Consider the following 20,016-nt stretch of genomic DNA (forward strand, 5'->3'; position numbering starts at 1 on the left):
ATGGCTTTTGTGATGCTTTTTGATGAGTTTGTTGGCTGTCCTGATGTCCACAACCATCTACTGGAGCTGTCTGCTCTTGTAGTATCTCTCGTTGAATCAGTGCTTTCATATGTGTGCCCTTGCTGTAAATCTGGTCTATCAGGTGCTCTGCTTTTTCTGTGCCTCACTGGTTAGAGCTGTGTAAGACATGAAGTAGGGCTGTCTGTTGAATTGATATGGCTGTGACACCCAATATCAAAAATACTGCTTTGATGAAAACAGGAAGTTGTAACATGTAGCAATTCTATAATCCATCCAAATATGAGTGATCCTCATGAATCCACGAAAACATAGAGAACTCTGTTGTAATATTAAGTTGCTGTGTCAGTACTTTTAAACATGCATATTCAAAGCATGGTGCGGGGTCCTTTGAAATACTGCTGCTTATAAATATTGTATTTTCTTTTGAACTGTGGCTCAAAAGACTACAATAGCATCTTTATGAAGCTGATGCCATCACAAGGTGCTAGTACCTAACGGTGCTAATCATCATCAAGAATGCATATTGCCCTTTTTAGCTACCCCTCTGAAGTTACCAATGCTCTTGATAGTTACTGCCTTTTGGCCTGATAAGGTCTGGCAAACAAAATAATCCACAGGAAAATGCATTAAAAGCCTTTTAAGGAGATAATTGTGGCAGAGGCTTTATTCTTTTTCAGACTCAGATGATCACTGATGCATGTGGATAACTTAAAAGGAAATGGCCTTTGATTTAGTACAGAAATCAAGGTGGTCTGAGGATCTTAAATCTCTGCTAGGTAAATTTAAATGACTTCACTGCAAGCTTCATCTGCTCCTGTACACCAGATGGAGAATATGTATTCGTAAAGTCTTTAGTGTGTGAAAACAGTGCACATGCATTCATTAAACATTCAAACTAGAATCTAGCAGTGAAATGCTTGATTTATGTATGGATAATAACTTCCACATATTAATAATACCATTTTATTAAGGTAACTTATCTGTTTTGTTCTGTGCTACCTGTAGGGAGCTGAAAAGTAAGTGTGTATTTAGACTATTACGTATCTAGTAACATATTGTCATGTCTGTTTATGTAAAAAGAGAGACAATAGTTTCTGTTCACAAAGTGTCTACTCAGAATTTGGTTAATGCTTTTGAGTCTGAAGAGAGCTTTTATGGCTGAATTAGGACCAGTGGAGGATCACAGCATTGTGGAAGTGCTGATTTACAAATGTATTGGTGAATTATATGGTGTTTGTGACCAAGTGAGCACATATATTGCTAATTTACTCACTTGACACTTAGCATTTCTGTCTTCTTCCCCTAGTTTCTCTGCTTGAAGAATATAAGGACTTTTCTTTCGGCATGTTGTGAAATATTTGGAATGAAGAAAAGTGAACTTTTTGAAGCATTTGATTTGTTTGATGTGAGAGATTTTGGAAAGGTAAGGATCCTCTTGATTATATCTCAAGTAATACCTGTGTTCTGCTGCTTGAGTATAGAAGACTTTTCTGGTAGCTGTGGTATAGAAGTTGTGACTAATGGATGAGCATTCATTTTGAAAAGGTAGTGGGGAAGAATTAAGAGAGCAGAAAAATTAGGTTTGTATTGGAGGGGCTAATAAAGGGCAGAGAAAAATACTTGGCAGGAAAATTCTAAGCATGTGAAAAGCCAAGATAAATGGTTTGAAAGATGCTGAGTTAAAGGTAAATGAAATGGAAGAAGATAACAAACTCTGGGGGAGTGCTGTCAGGTGAAATCACTTTGGCGTAAGTTGTGTAGGTTCGGAAACCCTGGGCCTGTACGTTGTGAGACCATGTGGCACAGAACATGTTTCTTCATTCTCAGGTGCTTGAAATTCAGCCAGATAATTTGCCCTTGTAAAACTTGTTTTTGACAGTTAGTTGTTTTTTTCCTAACCTGCTGTAAAGCTCAGACACAGCTATAATTGGTTAATTTGACTATTCTAATTTGCACAGTATATTTACAGTATGTTTTGGAAGTCTATAACTACTTATTTTACATATAAAGCTTTTTCCAGTCTGTTGTTCAGCCTCCTACATATGTTTGATCTGTCATTGCCAACCTGTGTTTAGTTCAACTTCAGTTTCTGCTTTTGAGTCATAGTATCGTTACCCTAATTTCACAGGAAAATGTCTAAAAATTACCTAAGTAGCACTAAAAATAGTTATTTATTCAAATTTAGTATATCTTAAGCATTATTGGCTTTTTTAGAGATCATAATTTTACTATCTGATTTTTATGCACTGCTCTTTTTATAAGTAGGTGTAGTGGTAAAGATGACGTAAGAGTGCAAGAATGAATCTGGGCTGCAGTACGATTGTTTGAAATGGCTCAGTGATAATCATTAAGATTATTTTTCTCAATCTTTTGTCTGGTTTTAAGTCTTTTGAGCATTAAATTAGATAACCTGGTAATCACACTTGTTCTTCAGTTTTGTTGAACATCTTGTCCTCATAAATCATATTTAAGACAAAGGTTTTGTTAAAATGTGGTCCTTTTATACATGTTTGGCTCATTAAAAATGAGATTTGTTTTTGTCTTGATTGTGCAAGTAGTGGAGGAATTTAAAATTGTTGGGTTTTATTTCTTTGTGTGCACTAACAATGTCTTATTTAAGGTATTTAAGTCAGATATCTCAGTGCTTGATTCAAATCTTTGATTACTTTGCCTAATGCATAGAAATTTTTTCGTATTGTGTGCTCTAATTACTTGCAGAAAGTTTCTTATTTTCTGCCACGTCAACATGTCCTGTTTTTAACACAATCTAGTTTTGAAGAAAGATTTTGTAGTGCAAATTATTATTCCCACATAATTGAATACCCAGTAAACAAGTTCTGAATTAATGGTGAATTTAACCCAAAAATGTGTTTCTGGTACTCTTGATATGCAATTTTAACAGAATTTATTTTGGAATATTATTTTATGTAAGTAGAAAAACTGGTTAAAAGAAATACTGTATTCCATCCACAATACTTAGTATTTAATTTCTCTTTCCAAAGTCAATTTGGATGTGGAGATGTGGATTTTTTTCCGGTTTGCTGCCACAATATAGCACAAATAGACTAATTATCCCCTGGCACTGATTTTTCAGTTTTAGTGCATACAAGTAATGACTTCTCTAGTCTAGGTCACCTTTCTTGGAAAGCTATGAGGTGAAAATGCAGTGACAAATTTGAGAGGTGCTGCTGTGCGTGGGAGCAGCTGCTCGTGCTGAGGTGGAGATGCTGAATTGAACAAGGCTGTGCAGTCCTTGCAATAACTGTGTTGGGCAGCTTCTAGGTGCTTGATGGCTCTGCTGTTCAGCTGTTTCCATTGGGTGCTTGTGTGGAAACTTGCCATGCACGAGTGGAGCTTGGAATAGACTGTATTCAGAAGGGCTGGGCTATGTTTTATAGACTGTGCAAATGAGCACATAGTGAGCTTCTGAAAGGGGCTGTGAACTTCAGGCCATCTATGGAGGTGGAGGGAAAAATGGCAACTGTATTAAAATTAATAAAATTGCAAGTAAAGAAAAGGTATGCTAAGTTACTTGTGTGCCTTTAAGTGTGTAGTTTGTACAGTTAGCAGAAAATATCTCAAAGTGGCATGAGATTTCAATTGCCTATCTGATAATGTACTTACTACTTTGGAAATTCTGATTGTTAGTAACAGTGGTGAGAATAGGAAAATGTATCTTCTTCAAGTTGTTCTTTGCTTTTCAACTTTCCCCTTCATTATATTTTCCTGTGAATAACAACTGCAATACAGCTATGCATCTCCAGCTTCGTTGAACAGAAGTTGTATGTATTCAAAAGGCCAAAAAAATAGTGCTACAGATTTTTCCTGCTACTGCAACCAAGTCATCCTGCCATTTCTAAAGGAATTCTTTGAACTGCTCTCTCTAAATGTGTACAAAATATGAATGATCTTAAAATGGTCACAGGTGCAAACAAAGAGGAGTATGATTTAAAAGCACTGTTTTGCAAACCGTTGCTCAAATAGGTGATGTGATGAGTCTGTTCATTACCTACAACCTTTTACGCATTTGAATGTACTGGAAGCTGTCTTCAGATGTCAGAAGCTGGCGAGTCTTTATTAGTGGTGAGAGATAAATAAAGTGTTGCTGAGGTGGCTCCATAAAACTTATCTGTTACTTTTAAATGTTTCAGTTTAAGTTATAAGAAATTACTACTGAATTTGTCACTTTAAGATGGAATGTTTTGTTTAGTATGACAGAGTTCAGTGACTATTTAAACATTCTAGTGGAGGGAATAGGAGAAATGTGTCAGCTGTAAATGAACAATATGCCTTCAAGGAAGTAAGGTTGAAGGGGAAAAATAAGGTGAGAGAGCTGGTGAGGGCAACTGCATTTTTTTAAAATATTCTGATATTTTTCAACTCTTCAAAGAAAATGGCAGACAAACCCAGAGCATTGTGGAAGTAGCAGCTGTATCCTGCCAATATAGTCATAAGAATTTTAAGAGCCTCGTGAAATACTGGTTAAAAAATGTTTGTTGTAATGGTGAAACTTGCACTAAATAATTAGGGGTAAATGAGCTGTTTCCAGATGCTTTGACAGAACGTATGAAAATTTGACTTGAACTTTGTGCTCCACTTTGCAGAGACTTTGATCTCTCAGTGATTAGAGAAAAAGAAGGGTGTATGTGGAGTGGATGGGAATCAGAGGTGAAGCTGAAATAACAACATGTAAATAGCTAAAGAATAGGTTAAAAAATTGAAACAGGTAATCTCATGAGTTTGTTTAATGTGTACATTCTGTATGAATATTGATATTAGCTGTTACAAGATAAGTCTTCTTCTGTTCCAAATAAAACAGCACAGAGTTTCTTATTTTTAGACTGACTGTGGTTGAAAAAATGAGGGGCTACATTACACAGGAATAGGAAGGTTCTTTATATCTTGCTTTTTAAAACTGTATATAGCTTGATTTTCTTGGAGTTCTATGGTATGCATCCATTCCCACTCATTCACCTTTCTATCAGTAAATTTCATTGTTGCTGAATTAAGTTCCTGACAGAGCATGAAATGCTCTCCCACGCACTGGAGGTGCCAGACAATGTTTTCATTATGAATTCCATGCTGGAGAGTCATTTTTCACTACCGCAGGGTTGTCAGGTTCTTCCTTTCTACCTGTGTGCCAGAATAAGCAAATACTGTTGGTACTTGTTCTTTCAGCTCTGAGCCCTGTGCACTCCAACAGCAGACTTTGCTGCTTGGTGCGCCACAACAAATTGTTGCTATCCCTATTCTCTGAAGGAAGCTTGTAGCTAATGTGTTGCAGAAATGGGAATCTGAGGATGAGTTCTGGTGTCTGTTGGTGTCAATAGATGCCTCAGAGAGCTGTGTTTGGGGTCCTGTGAGGGCAAAATGGTCTCCAGATAGCGTCAGAAAAGCCCTATGTGTGCTCTGCTTTTAAATTTTCTAAAGAACATGTAACTGAGCATGGAGTGTTTTTGTGATATATAACTGATCTAATAGGAACATAGCAATAGACACCCCCCCCCCCCCGCCCCCTGTAGGGATCCTACATTAGATGTCTCGAAATAATGTACAATATTCAATTGTGATTTTAAAAAGACAAGGAGATCAAATATCAAGTAGCACCAATGAAGTAAGTACCTAATTGTTTAAAAGCATATAACATAATGTCTGGTGTAGCTTACTCTCTGGTGGCACTTAAAAGGCTGGTTTATGTAAAAGCAAGCAACTGATGTGAAAATACTGAGTTGCATATACTTGAGTCACATAGTTTGTGGTCATTGTAGTCACTGCCTTACTACAAATGAAATTTGGGTAATGATGCAGGAGAAAGTCATGTTGACGTTGAAAATCCTGGTGTGTTAGTATTCCCTCAGGTTTAATGGATTCCAGGAAGATTGGACAGATGTGCATGAGATACACACACCAAAATCAACACAAGAAGAAGTAACAGTTATGAAAAATTATATACCCTTCTAGGAAAAGAGAGGAGGAAAAGTGTCTAAAAAATCTTCAATAAAACTGAAACAGTTGAGATTATCTGCAGTTGTTTCATGTTTTATTAGCTGAATTTAATCACTGGGATAATAGAGCAAAATATGATCACTTTGCACTCATAAAGTCATATCAAAACTACAGAGCATGGGGGAACATGCCAAAACATTATAGTGTATTTCTGTAAAGATATTAAAATGAAGAAAGATTGAACTGATAAAAACAAGCCTATCATTAAAAGTAGAGCTATGTATCTTCATTGTCTAAGCTCTTTTAGTTGTAAAATAAACTTAAAAAAAGAGCTTAAATGTTTGGTCAAGAATCTAGCTGTACAATTGTTTTTGGGAGTAGCATTTCAGTAGGATGGACTGGTTTGGGATGAATGACACTTGAACTTCCCCTCTTGTGTATGTGGAAGAGTGAAGAAACAGAAGATATGGACAGGTTTCAGTTTTCTTCTCCATGGAGATGCTTTGGACAAAATGAGTAAGAAAATACTAGCCTGTTGCAAAACTGCTGAAATGCTTGGCATGTGGGGACCTTGTTTGTTTGTTATCACTGCTGTTTGTATAGAGTTATATAAAAGTCAAACACAGTAGCCTCCCTAAAAGCATCCCTTAAATAGTAAAAAAATCACTTCAGCTCCAAAGGACATAAATCACAGTTTTGGGCAAAGCATTGAGGTGGGTGAAGAAGTGGGGTGAGTAGGTATAGCTTATGAACCACCTTTTTTGGAAGTCTCTGAAAACTTGCAGGAATGGTTTGCCATGATGTGACCAGGGAAACCATCACCAATGCTAGACAAATTTAGTGTCTTTAATTGTAACACTGTGTTGCAGTGGTCATTGCCAAGTAGTCTACAAATTTCTGGGAATATAACTTCAGTAAACCTAAAACCATTAGCAAGAGCTTATAGCCTTCTGCATGAGCATATGGCCTGAATATTTCAGGATTATGGTCTTGAATGTTTTAGTGAGAGAATACTAGTGAGAGTATGCCTCACTGGTCTTTCAAAATGGATTTTTATGAATTTCTTTCAGGTCTGTTATAACTTTTCAAGTTATAAAGTTTGCTTCCAATTGGTGAAAAGGGTAACAATAATGTTTGGGTTTGACCACGTAACAAAGTGTTGAACACGCCTGTCATAGGTTAGCAAGCATAGTCCCGGAAGGGACGTCCTTGCTAAGGGGTGCTTACAGTTTCCTCTGGGAACTGATAGAACCTATCAGCTGGCCAGTTTGAATATGGACAATTCTCTGAGCCACTTAAAGTTGTGACCACCTCTGTGATCCACATTTAAGAATAGGCAAACTCCCCCTCCAAGCTCTCTCTCGTTTCCGGTGCTGGCACAGGTGGCTGCAGGCCCCGTGTGGGGGCCAGCGGGCCCGGCCAGGCCCTGCTTGGGCCAGGCTGGGCCAGGCCACGGCCATCCTGGAGCCATGGACCTGTTCCAGCCGTGGAACCCCCCCCACTGCCTTGCCGTGGGCAGCCGGAGCGGCTCGGCTCTCCCCCCCCTCCACTTCGATAAGAAAAATTCAACATTCCAGCTGCAAAGCTGCAAGGCCGAGGTGAGATTAACCCTTTTACTGCTGTGAAGAGCTGAAACCTGAGGGAAGAGAGAGAGGAGATGCTTAAAGCTGAAATTCTGTTGTGAAGCTATGATATATCAGAGTATCCTGTTGTAATTTCATGAAGATATGGGGGGTGGAGTGTTCAACTCGTAGGCAAAAGCACCTGTGCTGAGATAGGCAGATGCTGACGCAGCTGTAATTTCATGAGAAGTTTGGACAGGGAGAGATGGAAGCGATGAGGACTTTTGCTCCAAATGGGAAAGGAGAAAACCTCAGTCCCTAGAGATGAACCAGATGAGGACTTTTGCTCCAAACGAGAAAGGAGAAAACCTCAGTTCCTAGAGATGCTCCCAGAGATAGTCTTAACGATGAAGATGATGAAGACCCTTTGCTCCCAGGGAAGGAGAAGGGCCTCTGTTTTTGTTTCTGAACGGCTCAGCCTTAAAATTGTACCCCAAGAAACTTCAAGAGCGGACCCTCGAAAGCAGTTGCGGGAAAAGCTGCAAGTCGGGGGGAAAGGACTCGCACGCAGGCAGAGACTCCTCTTCCTAAATGGACTGAACAATATTTGGAAGTGGGCGGCTGTCTCGTTGTGATAATGTTTTCATAGCATGAGCAAGAAGAGACTTCTCTTTCTAAATGGACTAAACAAGGTTATTATGGAAGTGGTAAACAGACTGAACATCTTAAGGGTTGTTTTTTCACATTGTCAGTGGGAGAAGGGAGGAAGGTGGGGGGAGGAGGAGAGTTCTGAAGGTGGTATAATTTTTTTTCCCTCTTTTAGGTCTGTTAATAAACTTCTTTATATTCTTTCAAGTTTGGTGCCTGCTTTGCATTTCTCCTAATTCGTATCTCACAGCAGATAAACAGTAATGAGTATTTTGGACCAAACCACTACACTAAATTGGTGTTTCCGCCCGGTTACAAACCGAACCCGTGACAACGCCACAAATGTTTGATCATTAATGAAAAATGATTATCCAAGGGAGTGCTTGGGATATTTTTGTTCTTCTATAATGTGGTTCTGTTCAGTTTTTCTGCAAATGTTATCAGTTAGAAAGCCAAGGTTAACAAGAAACTGTTAATATGAGAAAATAAAGCTGAGTTTCTGTACTTGTTTCTTTGTTCTTAAGATGATCTTGTCCAAATGTTATCTGTATCTGATTGACCTATCTTGGGGACACTAAAATCATAACATTGATTTCTGGTAGTGTGCATTTCCTTTCGAGGTGAAAGAAGTTTTTGAGGAAGAGGGGAGTTGAAGCATGTATAGTTCTAACTAGGTTTAGGACTTAGTCTTCTCACACATTTGTTTATACAAATGTTTTTAAACCTTATTAATTCCCTGCAGTGCTTGTAATACAAGCATTTCAGTAACCAAAAGGTGGGGAAACTGACGTCTAAACCCCGACTTCCTGAATTTGCAAATATTGGTCTAAATAATAATAATATAAACTACAAATAAAACCAAAAAGTAATAAATGAGTGACTTGCAGAAGAAGTTCATATCCACTTTGAAGAGGTTTGTGTATTTTTTTCTGTGACAGTGAAATTGTTCACCGCCAGAGAATTGTAGGAAACATTTTTTTGTCTGTCTTGAAATAAGAAGGTCATGTTCAAGATACAGTAGGATGCTTATTCAAAAGTAGTAGTAAAGTGGGCACCCAATTTAAATGTGAAATTATTTTCTGCAGGACCTAAATAAAAGGCGTTCAGTTTCTTATTGGTTTATCCTTGAAGGGTCTTGATTACATCAAGCTTAGCTTAATTACTATGGTGTACTGGTAAACTGTTCTTTCCTAGTGTTCTGTGTGGTTCCTCTGTGCCTGGCTTTTTGTCTGAGCAAGAGGCTGACCCAAACAGCACTATGAATTACCTAGAATACGGTTTTGCACTCTTACCTGCTTTTCTTGTTGTTTCCTGCAGTTCACTTTGAACCTTAGCTGACTGTATCTTGATAAAAATCAAAGATAAGGCGGCAAAGAAGCGAAAACAAATGAAAATGGTATTAAGAACCGAACAACTTGAAATATTTATCAGTCCCCATGTTGCTTGCCAAATGTCTTTTGTTGTGTCCATTAATGATGACAACAGCAGTTCAATTGGCTTGATATATTGTTATGCATAGTTATAAAAGAATAAATTGTATTACTTTCATTGCTCCATTCTAGTAGGAAAAAGTTAGAGAATTACTAAGTACACTTGCTAAGTTTGGTTTTTGCTTCCTTTTTTTTTTCCCCTGGGAATGATGTGAAGTTCTGAAAGACGCCTCCTAACCCTCCCCTCTCCCCTCGACCTTTCCCCCCATCTCTTCTATATAATGAGTTTAAAACGTGATTGAAGGGTGTCTGTGCTAAACCTCCACCAGAGTGATTGCGCTACTCTTGAACTCTACTTCAGAGGCACAAATTGCCAGCTAGGGAGATGTGGTTTCAACCATCACCTAGGCAGTGTTTCGATTTCCTCTGAGGAGTTAGGCTTGTGTGAGCTTTCTCCAAGAGGAGCTGCTAATGATGTGCTGGGCCACACCTGGGAGCTGTTCCTATGCTGGGAGAAAGCCAGGCAGGCCATGATTTTTCTTCTCAGTTTGTAGAGATCCCCCTCTTCCTGCAGGCAAGGGGAAGACTGCCTTCAGCTCTGTATGGCTGGGAGTTCTATGGAAAGCAGGAATGTACGTGAGTGAAAAGTTCAGTAGCTGCTGCTTGTTTCTTTGTAAGTATCAAAAGCTCAGGGTTTGTTTAACCTGAAGAATGCTGTGGTAGTTAGGTTTATTGTAGATTAATTCACTGCTTTTTCTGTCCAATTTCAGTAGAAAGCGAAAGCTGCAGTGAATGGTTTGCAGCAGGAAACACTCTTTGAGTATTTAAGAAAAAGGAAATAAATAGTATGAATTAATGAGAAATGTTTGCAAACTGTGTTAGAGGTGGTGACAAGGATAGAGAAGGGTCTGCTAATCAAGAATTATGTTTTCTGGTTCTTAATTCTGACACAACCGTGTTATGAGTAAGTGTCAGCTGCACATGCCTTTGGAAAGCATGCATACTTGAATAGATGGGTAATGGAAAAATATGTCAGAAGAGTGTATTCCAATGTATTTATCTACAAATCTGAAAAGCTTGTGTTTTATTCGATTAGATCACAAAGATTATGTTGCTCGAAAAATTAATGCATCTTTCTGTGCAAACACTGAGCATATTTGGGGACATGGCTTTTTCTTCTCATCAAAACATGTTATAGCAGAAATGTGGGATTTTAGGTTTTCAGTCTTAAATGTTAACTTTGCATGGAATGAGATTTATTTGGAAAAGTTCTATTGAACAGGTTGTTTGTATTTTCATGGCTTTCTTCATGAGATTTTGAAGGGGAAACATTTCTAGTTGAACACTGAGGATTTAATTTTCAAACCAGCCATTCAATAACTAAATCATTCAGTGTAAAGTTTTATGATGAATATATTAGCTGATAAACTTGGCAATGTGTTTAGAAACAGTTGTAAATAATGACAACCGCTAAGTAGAAAGTATTACAGAAGAAATGAAAGTATTGGCAAATAAAATTATTAGCAAAAGTGAAATTAAATGGCAGACTTCAGGTACTGCTAACATCTACAAGCAAATAAGACCTGAAGTTTCACCCAGTTAGAGTTTAAAACTGTGAATAGGCCAGCATGGGTCTCTATACCAGCCTGTGAAGAGCCTTAGGGAATAGTTGTACTGTATGATGCAGTAATGCAGCACGATGCTGAAAGGGCTGGCAAAAGGATATTGTTTTCTGGAGTGTACTATTCTGAGCATATTTTCATACGTGAATTTTAACCATAACATGATAAATTGCCAAATTAGAACTACATACAGGTTCGAGTAGGTTGCATTTAGGTCTTCAACTGGATCCCTTTTTGTTCTATGAACATGTAAGGAGCACTTCACAGAATTACTTAGAAAAACCAACAGAGGGCTAGTTCACGTAAGTATAATTCATTCCCCAAGTCAACTTTTAAGTTGCTGGAAGGTTTAAGGTGTTTCTAAAGCAGAACTAATTTGAGCAAAAATCCATCAGTGACATTGTGGAAGCACATGATGTGTTTCTTGCAGTGGCTAATTGATACTAGCTGCGTAATTCAGTGTACTATGTAATCCGTTTTTTAACCAAAATATGTAGATTACTTGAGGGAGGGTTTAGTGCTTGTGCCATTGAAGGAGAGTAGAGCAAAAAATTGAATGTAGGTCACGGGTGGGTTGAGGAGTTTTACAGTAATTCCCATTCAGCCTTCACTGTTGCCCAAAACTCACAGCACAGTTTAAAGAGATGCTATTGATTGCATAGTGACTCAGTAGGGCATAGTGTAGCTTTTTCCTCCCCCAGTGCTAGATAAAAATAGAATGATCTTCCTGAGTGGTATGAGGCATAGCCCCAGCTGTGTGCCCTCTGACTGCTGTACCTGAATATACCTTGGCAATTGCGTCTGGGCTCGGGGAGATAACTAGGAGGTGACAGCAGCTTTGGAGAATAAAACATGGCATGAGGAAAGGACACAATGCTAAGCTTGTGGCAGCCCTGTCCAAACAGTTGACTTAACTTGTCTAAATATTATCACTATCAATGTCCTGATAAGAGGTTGTAGTTGCCTTGCAGTGGAATGATCCTATGCGATGTATTCATGCCTGTAAAAGCAGCGGAACAAGGAGTAAGACCTAATTTTTTAATATCTTTTTTTTACCTTCAGATTTTCTTTCAAATGCTTTCTCACTTAGATAATAAATAATAAATTAATAACTGTTTGAAACAAGTGGCTAGCCAAGAATAGCTGTGCACATTTTTAAGATTATTTACTTGGCTGTTGCAATTTCTTATGATTTTATCATATCTTTTGGTCACCACCAGTTTGTTTGAAAAGTACTATATATATATACACATACACACACACATAAACATGGCAGCTTCTTGTAGCACTTATTTGCTCTACTAAATATTGTTGAGTGATACAGTTCTGGGCTTATTTTGAGACTGAGTTTTAGTGTTTTGATTTGGGGAGGACCTCCCTTAGAGTTTTTCATCTAACCGAAAGGAAAGCTGAGACCAGCTGAATGCCTTAAGTAGTGGCTGGACACAGTCTGTGATCTGTGAGAAACAATCTGGGTGTTGGTAAACAAGCTTCATTAGGAATATTGAAGTTCAATTAACTCAGTGAAGTTAATGAAAGTTCTTAAACCGCCTGATTAGAAATGTCATACCATTTCCAAAGTGGTGAGGTCTACATTTTTGTATATGCTAACTTGGAGGCTGGATATAGGCTAGATATAAGATGGTTTTTCTCAGTTGCATATTTTGTGGCCAAAAAATGTTTGTTAAAGGCATGATCATGTCTTATTAGAAAACAAACAGGTTTTTCCTGGCTAAATTAGTACAAAGTTTCTTTAAATTAGGATAAATATTTTTATTTATATTAATATTACTAACACATTTTAGCATGTTTTGTCATGGAAAAAGTGGATTCTAGACCAGACATCTGATACAAAATTCTCAATACTCTCTCTTTCTATGGACATTTCCTTATAAAATGAAGCAAATTGGAGTATGAATTCATCTATTTTTCAGACCATAGGAAGTAGAGTAGTTTTCCTATATCTAGCAAGCATCTAGCCAAAATTTAGTGAAAGAAATTGAATACTAGGAACTTAAGCATAACATATATTTTGATTTTTAAACTTTTACAAACTAATACACGTTTACATTTTGTTTTTTTTGGATGAAGATTTGCCACCCACAACTGGGTGGCATGAATTTGGAATCTGGAGGAGTCACAACCAAACTGATTTTAAATCTTGCCTTTGTGTATATTATTAATTAGATTAACCATGCTGATGCTGGATAGAGTTAAATGGGAGTGCATGAGAATATTTCTGTTCAAATTGTGGGGCTTTTAGGTAATTCCTTACGTCTGGTTGTCCTGTGGAAGTGACTAATCCACCTGTGTCTTGAACAGTCTGCTAAATACTAGGAAAATGTGCCACTTCCAGACTTCAGGTTAACAAAGCAATAACCACAGCAAGTAGCAGAGTGCTCTGACCACGGGCTCTGGGCAGCAGAACTGCTGCTTTCCTTCCCCCATGCTTGCCTCTTGATGCTGCCCTGTGTTCACCCTTGCCTTACACACAAAGAATGTAATCTATCTGATCATTCCTACTTAGCCTTTCATCACTTAATGTTTAAACTAATTTTCTGTGGTTAGTTACTATTTACTCTTCATCACTGCCTTGTCTCCTTTGCCGCCTGTGTTCTTTGCCTTTCTCACCACTCTGCCCTGCAGTCTGGTGTACATCCCCATCCCTACAGTGCTTCTTGGGCCTTTTCCATTTATGCATTTCAGGTTTGTTTCTGGAGTTTTCTTTTGTCTTTTGGTTTTTGCTAGAAGACTGGTCCTACTATTCCTGTGCTTATTTAAATCATCTTCAGATTTTTCTGTGTGGCAGATAAGTACTCCCTACTCATCAGAGGAGAACTGTGGCTCTATTGAAATTCCTTCAGTTCTCTAGAATCTGAATATGAGGGTCTCTTCCTTAATTTTTCTCCTCTGAAGAAAAAATAATCTAGTTTCAATTGCTTCCTCTTGCATCTTATTCAGAGCATAGTTTTGTATGTTTAATAGTGCAATGAGAACAGTCTTTGATGTTGTCTTGTACCACCAAAACTCAGAAAAGGAAAAAAGAAGTCTTAGCACTGATATTCTGGTAAAGTTTTATTTCCTTTGTCTAAGCCGGAAAAAAAAACCCCACTACTCTAGAGATGAAGTTGTGAGAAGGAACTTAGAATTTTGTCACAAATTGTTCAATAAAATTATTTTAGGATCTACAAGGTATATGATACTGTCATTTATTTGGAAACTGTCAAAAGGAGGTTTTAACTAAGCTGTATATTTTATTTAGAATAATATTTTCTTGATGAAAGTTGATATTAAGCAGTAGTCAGTTTGTAATGCAATAGACAAGTGTTTAGGCAAGATTATTCATGAAACTGTCTATACTTAATGTATTTCTCTGTAATGTATATTGATCAATACATGCATATATGAACTGCTGTGATGTCTCAAGAAATCTGGACCTGTACCAGATTTATTTTTCCTGAATTTCTCAGAGTTCATTTATCAAATTCCAAGATGAAGTTAACTGATTCCTCATTTAAAACTGACCTAAAGAACATTGAATCTGAGAGGAGGGTTTAGCTTTCTATTTCTTACCAAATCAGTACTCATAAATGACTAAAAACTACTCGGGGTGTTTGAATCGAGAACAAGGCTTGTGTCATAGAAAAAAACAAGGCAGTAAAAAATACTTGAGCAATAGCACTTTTTAGAAGCCTGGACTATGAACTCCAGAAGCTGATCAAGATCTTTGCAGAGAAAATGCTACATAGAAAACAGCAAGAGTCTTGTGCCAATGCACAGCTCTGGGCTGACCTGAAAAATACCATGCAAGGCAGGGAAGTGCAGTGTGCTCTGTCATGTTTGTGCTTTTATAGGGCATTTCTGCTTATGTGTGTTTGCAGAAGCAGAGACTCAGGGTAGTGCTGGCAGTCTGAGCTGTCTGAGGCATAAAAAGGTCTAAAAGACAGGTTCTTCATTGCCTACTGCTGATGTAGATGGAGTATGTGCAAGTAAACCAACAGGCAGTGTTGTCAGGATGTTTCTGGTTATGACTAAATGAAAAGATGTGTCTCATTTAGGAGAGTGAGTATGAGTTAGTGAGCATAGACTTTTTTCCTCCTTAGATACATTTTTCTGGAGTCATGAAAGATGCCTTATTGCATTACTCTATTGAGAATGAAAACCTGAAAAGCTGAGTTATTTTCCAAGTGATTGCCCAGGAATGGAAAATGAAGGTGAATACAGGTGCTGGTTTCATAAGCATTTGAAAGTATTTTTTTTGCCAAGTAAAAATAATGTAGGCTCATGTACAAATTGAGCTGTTTTCTATGCTAATTAATGAGATGATTTGGAAAAAAAATAATCAGTCCTCTAATACAATGAAAAATATGAAGCCAGTCATCTAAATTTACTAACATTAACTCTTGTTCTGCTCTTTGTGTGCATGTTGGAAACAGTTTGCTCAGGCAGTGAAATGGGTCCCTTTGGTAGGTATGGTACCAGAGTAACGACTTGCTTCCTTGCTTGTTTGCAAGTATAGAACTCCAGCTATGAAGGGGAATTCAGTTATAAATTTGTTTGATAGTGTAAGGTAAAATGTTAAAAGCAAAGTCAGCATTCTCAAGCATGTGTTGTGACTTTGTACCACTGTTTCAAAGCTGTTTGGCTGGTAGGAAAGAATCCATCTGACAGGGTGCCTCAGACCTTATGATGGCTTTGAATTGATCCATGTTAGTTCACTGGCAGTCTAAAGTCTTAAGGAAAAATGTTCCCTTTCTGTGAAGCTTCATAGACACAGGATCCCTGAACTAGAAAGGCAGAGAATCCTGTCAGAAGCCATTTTCCTTGCCCGCTCTGTTGGATCTTAATGAGTTGTAGTAGTTGTTCTGAAGATGGAGACCATGTGGTGCATGTTCTGAGTGTCACAGACAGTGGGAAATGTAAGTACATTAGTAATCAAAAATCCACTGAAGTGTAAGTAATCAAAAATCCACCGAAAACTTAAACTTGTACTGCAGTAGCCTGGCCTGTTTGTTATATATGCAACACTTAATTTTGACCAACAACTAGAGCTTAATCTTAATATAAATTTATATTATAATTTGTTGTATGCAGGTCTTAAGGGCTTTTCTCCATAGGCTAAAGTGTAAAAGTATTGGATAAGAGTGGTTTTAATGGCTGTATTATCCTTGAACAGCAGTGATTAAAAGTTTCCAAAAGCTGTACCTAAATCTAGACTGTGCCATATCCTGATCTTATCCACATACCTCATAAAATCTCTGCTGTGTGCTCTGCGTGCTGGAGGTACCTCAGCTACAGCAACAAGCTAACAGCGTTAATGCAGCTAATGAAGTTTATATGTTGATGTTTTTGTTCATTTTTGTGGAAAATATGGATAATCTCCTTTTTTTTTTTCCTAAAACAAATTACCATGGAGGGAACTGTTACTTTCTTTGTTCTCATTTCATGTTTCATTTGCTTTACAGGTTTGATTTCAGTTTTCTTACCTTATTTTCTACTTATTGAGGGGATGTTTTTGTAATCTCAAACCCCTTCAGAAACTGTCTACATTAATTCTTTTGAATGAGATTTTTCTCCTTCCTCAAGTGTCTCATTCTCCTTCTTTCAACTTTCTCACATCTTTCTCCTGTTGACATCTCTTGTATTTCCCAAAACTTCTGTCTCAGCAAATCCTCTGACTTTGCTCTTGTCTGAAGATGACATTTCATGCATCTGCCTCAGTTAAGCTGGTTTTGATGCTGTTTCATTGCTACTATTTTTGGTATGAGTGCAGCAAGGGAGTTACTGTGCTGTTGGAAATACCTGTAAGCAGTAAAATTAGTGTGTGCCAAGTAAAAAGGGAGGAGCACAATTTTAAGGAACATTACAGGTAGTGTGGGATAAAACAGTGTGTACTGCTGAATAGCTTTTAAAAAATTTCAGCATTGAGGCTGTTTCACTCAATTTAGTGTTCATCAGCTTGTATATATTTTGATCTTTGACATTTGATGTAAAAAAATGAAGAAGGTAGAGGTGTAACTCAGATTGCTGCTGGATATGAATTGCAACTTTCAGTTTGAAATCTCCCCCTGTGACATCTGACCCATAAAATTTTAACACTCTAGCACAAATACTGCCTTTCATTGAGACCATAATATCTATGACAAAGTGCTAGGAGAATACTGGTATCAGATAAACTTTATCTTTCATGTTGTGTGTTTGATAAAACCACTTACGCTGCCATGGTTAATTGCAATATATTTTTTCCCAGTTTATCTCCCCAAAATGACTTCGTGCATTGACTACAAAAGATGTGGGAGCCTGTTTTTCACAAAGCATGGCCTTTTCATGTGTGTTTTCTAGGTGCATCTGCTTGCCTGCAGTTGCTCTTGCATTTGCTCACAGTAGGCTGCTGCTGAGATTGACTGGAGCAGGACTAAATGCTTGGGGTATTGGGTTTGGTTTGAACTCACTGTATTGCACTGAAATGCACAACTAAATTCATGTCAAGAGTGTCATTCAACTCATATGTACTACTGGTGTTTTTATCATAAACAGTGAGGACTGAAGTTGGCCTTCGATGAAGTTTTGTGATTTGTTACCAATTCGGGATGTGTTTAGTCCTGTGCCCTTTCACAAATGTTTTTAAGCACAATTCCACAACAAATATTTGGAAATGCCTATAAACCCTGTAGAGTAAAAGTGAGGTACAGTCCTGTGTGCTCTAAGAGGCAATATTAATGTCAGAAATTACTGCCTCTACTATGGCAGAGCTGGGAAGTATGCAGTGGACTGCACCTGCCCTTCAGAATAACATTTTAAGAAATCTGTCCCTTCCCTCTCTCTCTGCGTATCAGTTCTCAAATGTAGTTTGTGACATGACCAGAGACTTGGGTTAGAACAGTGAGTGAAGAGCATAAAAGAGAGGACAAAAATTTCTGAAGTCAGTAGAGATGGTGAAATTCCAAGAGACATCTTAATAGTAAATACAACTATATGGTTAGTGATAAGTATTTCTGGTTTACTCTTATCACAGTATCTACATCTAAAATAGACAGTATGATCCCCATCACAGACTTTAAGAACTCTTAATGTTCTTTTCAACCTCCAGACAAGTGAAAGCTACAGAACAACATTTAAAAAAACATTTTAAATAACGAGAGGAATCAATCCACTTTCCCTTTAGTTCTGCAATTCTGCAGTGGCATTTTGGAAGTGTAGCACATAGATAATACAACCTGCAAGCTGCTGCATGTTCAAGGTAGTAAGACCATAATTAAGCAGTAGAAAATAAAAATAGCAAGTTAGTTTGTCTCGTTCATTTTGTAATTCAATATAAGGATCCCGCTCAAGGAGAACTGGGTACAAACATGATGGGAATGTATTTTTCTTCACATTTTCTTTCACTACTGTAAGTGTAGTTAGAATTTTTTTTTTTTAACCTGAATGAACAGATGATTAGGGAGAAAACCAAACCACTGCTCTCTTACCAAGTTTCTATAATAGAAGCTGATAATGCCACTTCCGTTGCAGAATGTCTTCTCAAGTTTAGATTTTTTTTTAATCCTGTGTCAAAGCTGATGATTTTTAAAATGAGTGGAAGACAGTGAAATGTCAGAGTTATTATGCCATCCTTTTTACTGTGTATCTTTTTGTAGTGTTCGAGGCAAGTGCTTTTCTGTTGGACTGATCTAATCCCTTGTCTCTTCTGGTAGAGTAGAGAGATCTAAGAGTGCGAGGCCTGAAAGATTGCTGTGGGCTTTTGTGAGCCACTGTGAGTGAGTTGGATGGCAATTGCAGCAAAGAGAGCAGCTCACTTCCCTTTGCACTGTAGGAGGGAAATTTTTTTTTCTTGCAGAGAATAAGGGGATATACAAGGTGTATTTATTCATAAAAAATATTCCTATTTTCATTGATTGTGTACTGGAGTAAATTAATTTCATGGTTCAGGAGTGATTTGGTGCCACTAAGCAAAATCACACGCTAGTTAAATTTGTATAGTCAATGGTTAAAGTAAACTCAGAAAAGGGAGAAGTGTGGCAGTGACTGGTTCACCCAAGACAGGAAGAAAAACTCTTCCTCTGCTTTTAGCAGAAGAGAGGAAGAAAACTCCATTGCACAGCCTCCTCTGAGTGTTTTTCTTGCTAGGATCAAAATTGACAAAAATCTGTTTAAATATTAAAGTGAAATAACACAGTGGGAGTGAGGAAACCACACGTCACTTAAACTGCAGGATGCATACCTAAAACAGTATTGGAGGTGCAATCAATAATGAATATGAAAGCACTAATTTCCTTCTAAAATATTTGTGTGCCAATTTTAGACATCCAAGGTCAAGAACACCCAAAATGTATCTACATAGTGTACAAACTGGTGGTTGCAGTTTAGAGAATTTTCTTGTTCTTTTCAAAACATGTAAAAATAGTCTTTTGAAGTCTGTGAAAGGGCAGGAGCAAAAGAAATGTAACTTTGGAAAACACAGAGCATTGATTTATGTTCATTCCTATTTAAAAACCCCACACGTTCAGTCTGAACACCTTTGGTAATCTCTCTGGTCATTAGGGATTTTAAAAGGAATGCTTACATTTAGGTAAAAGAAAAAGATTGTATTAAAATACCCTGTTTAAAATGCAGGAAAAAGCTATTTCTTTCATGATTGATTACTGTTATGACCCCTATAAAATATGGTAAAAAAAATGGTATCATCAATAAGAGTGTTCCAAAAGCAGTGAAAACAAGCACTTGATCAAAGCTGAATGCAGCTCGAAGATGCTGTTTCTAAGTATAGGTTATCCTTGTAATCTTTAT

General features: G+C 37.6%; 1 protein-coding gene across 1 annotated transcript in view; it reads left to right on the forward strand.

Moving 5' to 3' along the window:
- Positions 1-20,016, forward strand: part of VAV3 (vav guanine nucleotide exchange factor 3) — a gene marked incomplete at both ends in the record, with an annotated part of 150,443 nt that overhangs the window by 27,118 nt on the left and 103,309 nt on the right. The window contains one exon of the mRNA XM_082286879.1: positions 1,328-1,444. Coding sequence (XP_082143005.1) covers positions 1,328-1,444 — 117 coding nt within the window. The remainder of the gene's footprint in view (positions 1-1,327; positions 1,445-20,016) is intronic.

The sequence above is a fragment of the Coloeus monedula genome (genome assembly GCF_965178545.1).
Source record: "Coloeus monedula genome assembly, chromosome: 9".
In the NCBI taxonomy this organism is placed as follows: Eukaryota; Metazoa; Chordata; class Aves; order Passeriformes; family Corvidae; genus Coloeus; species Coloeus monedula.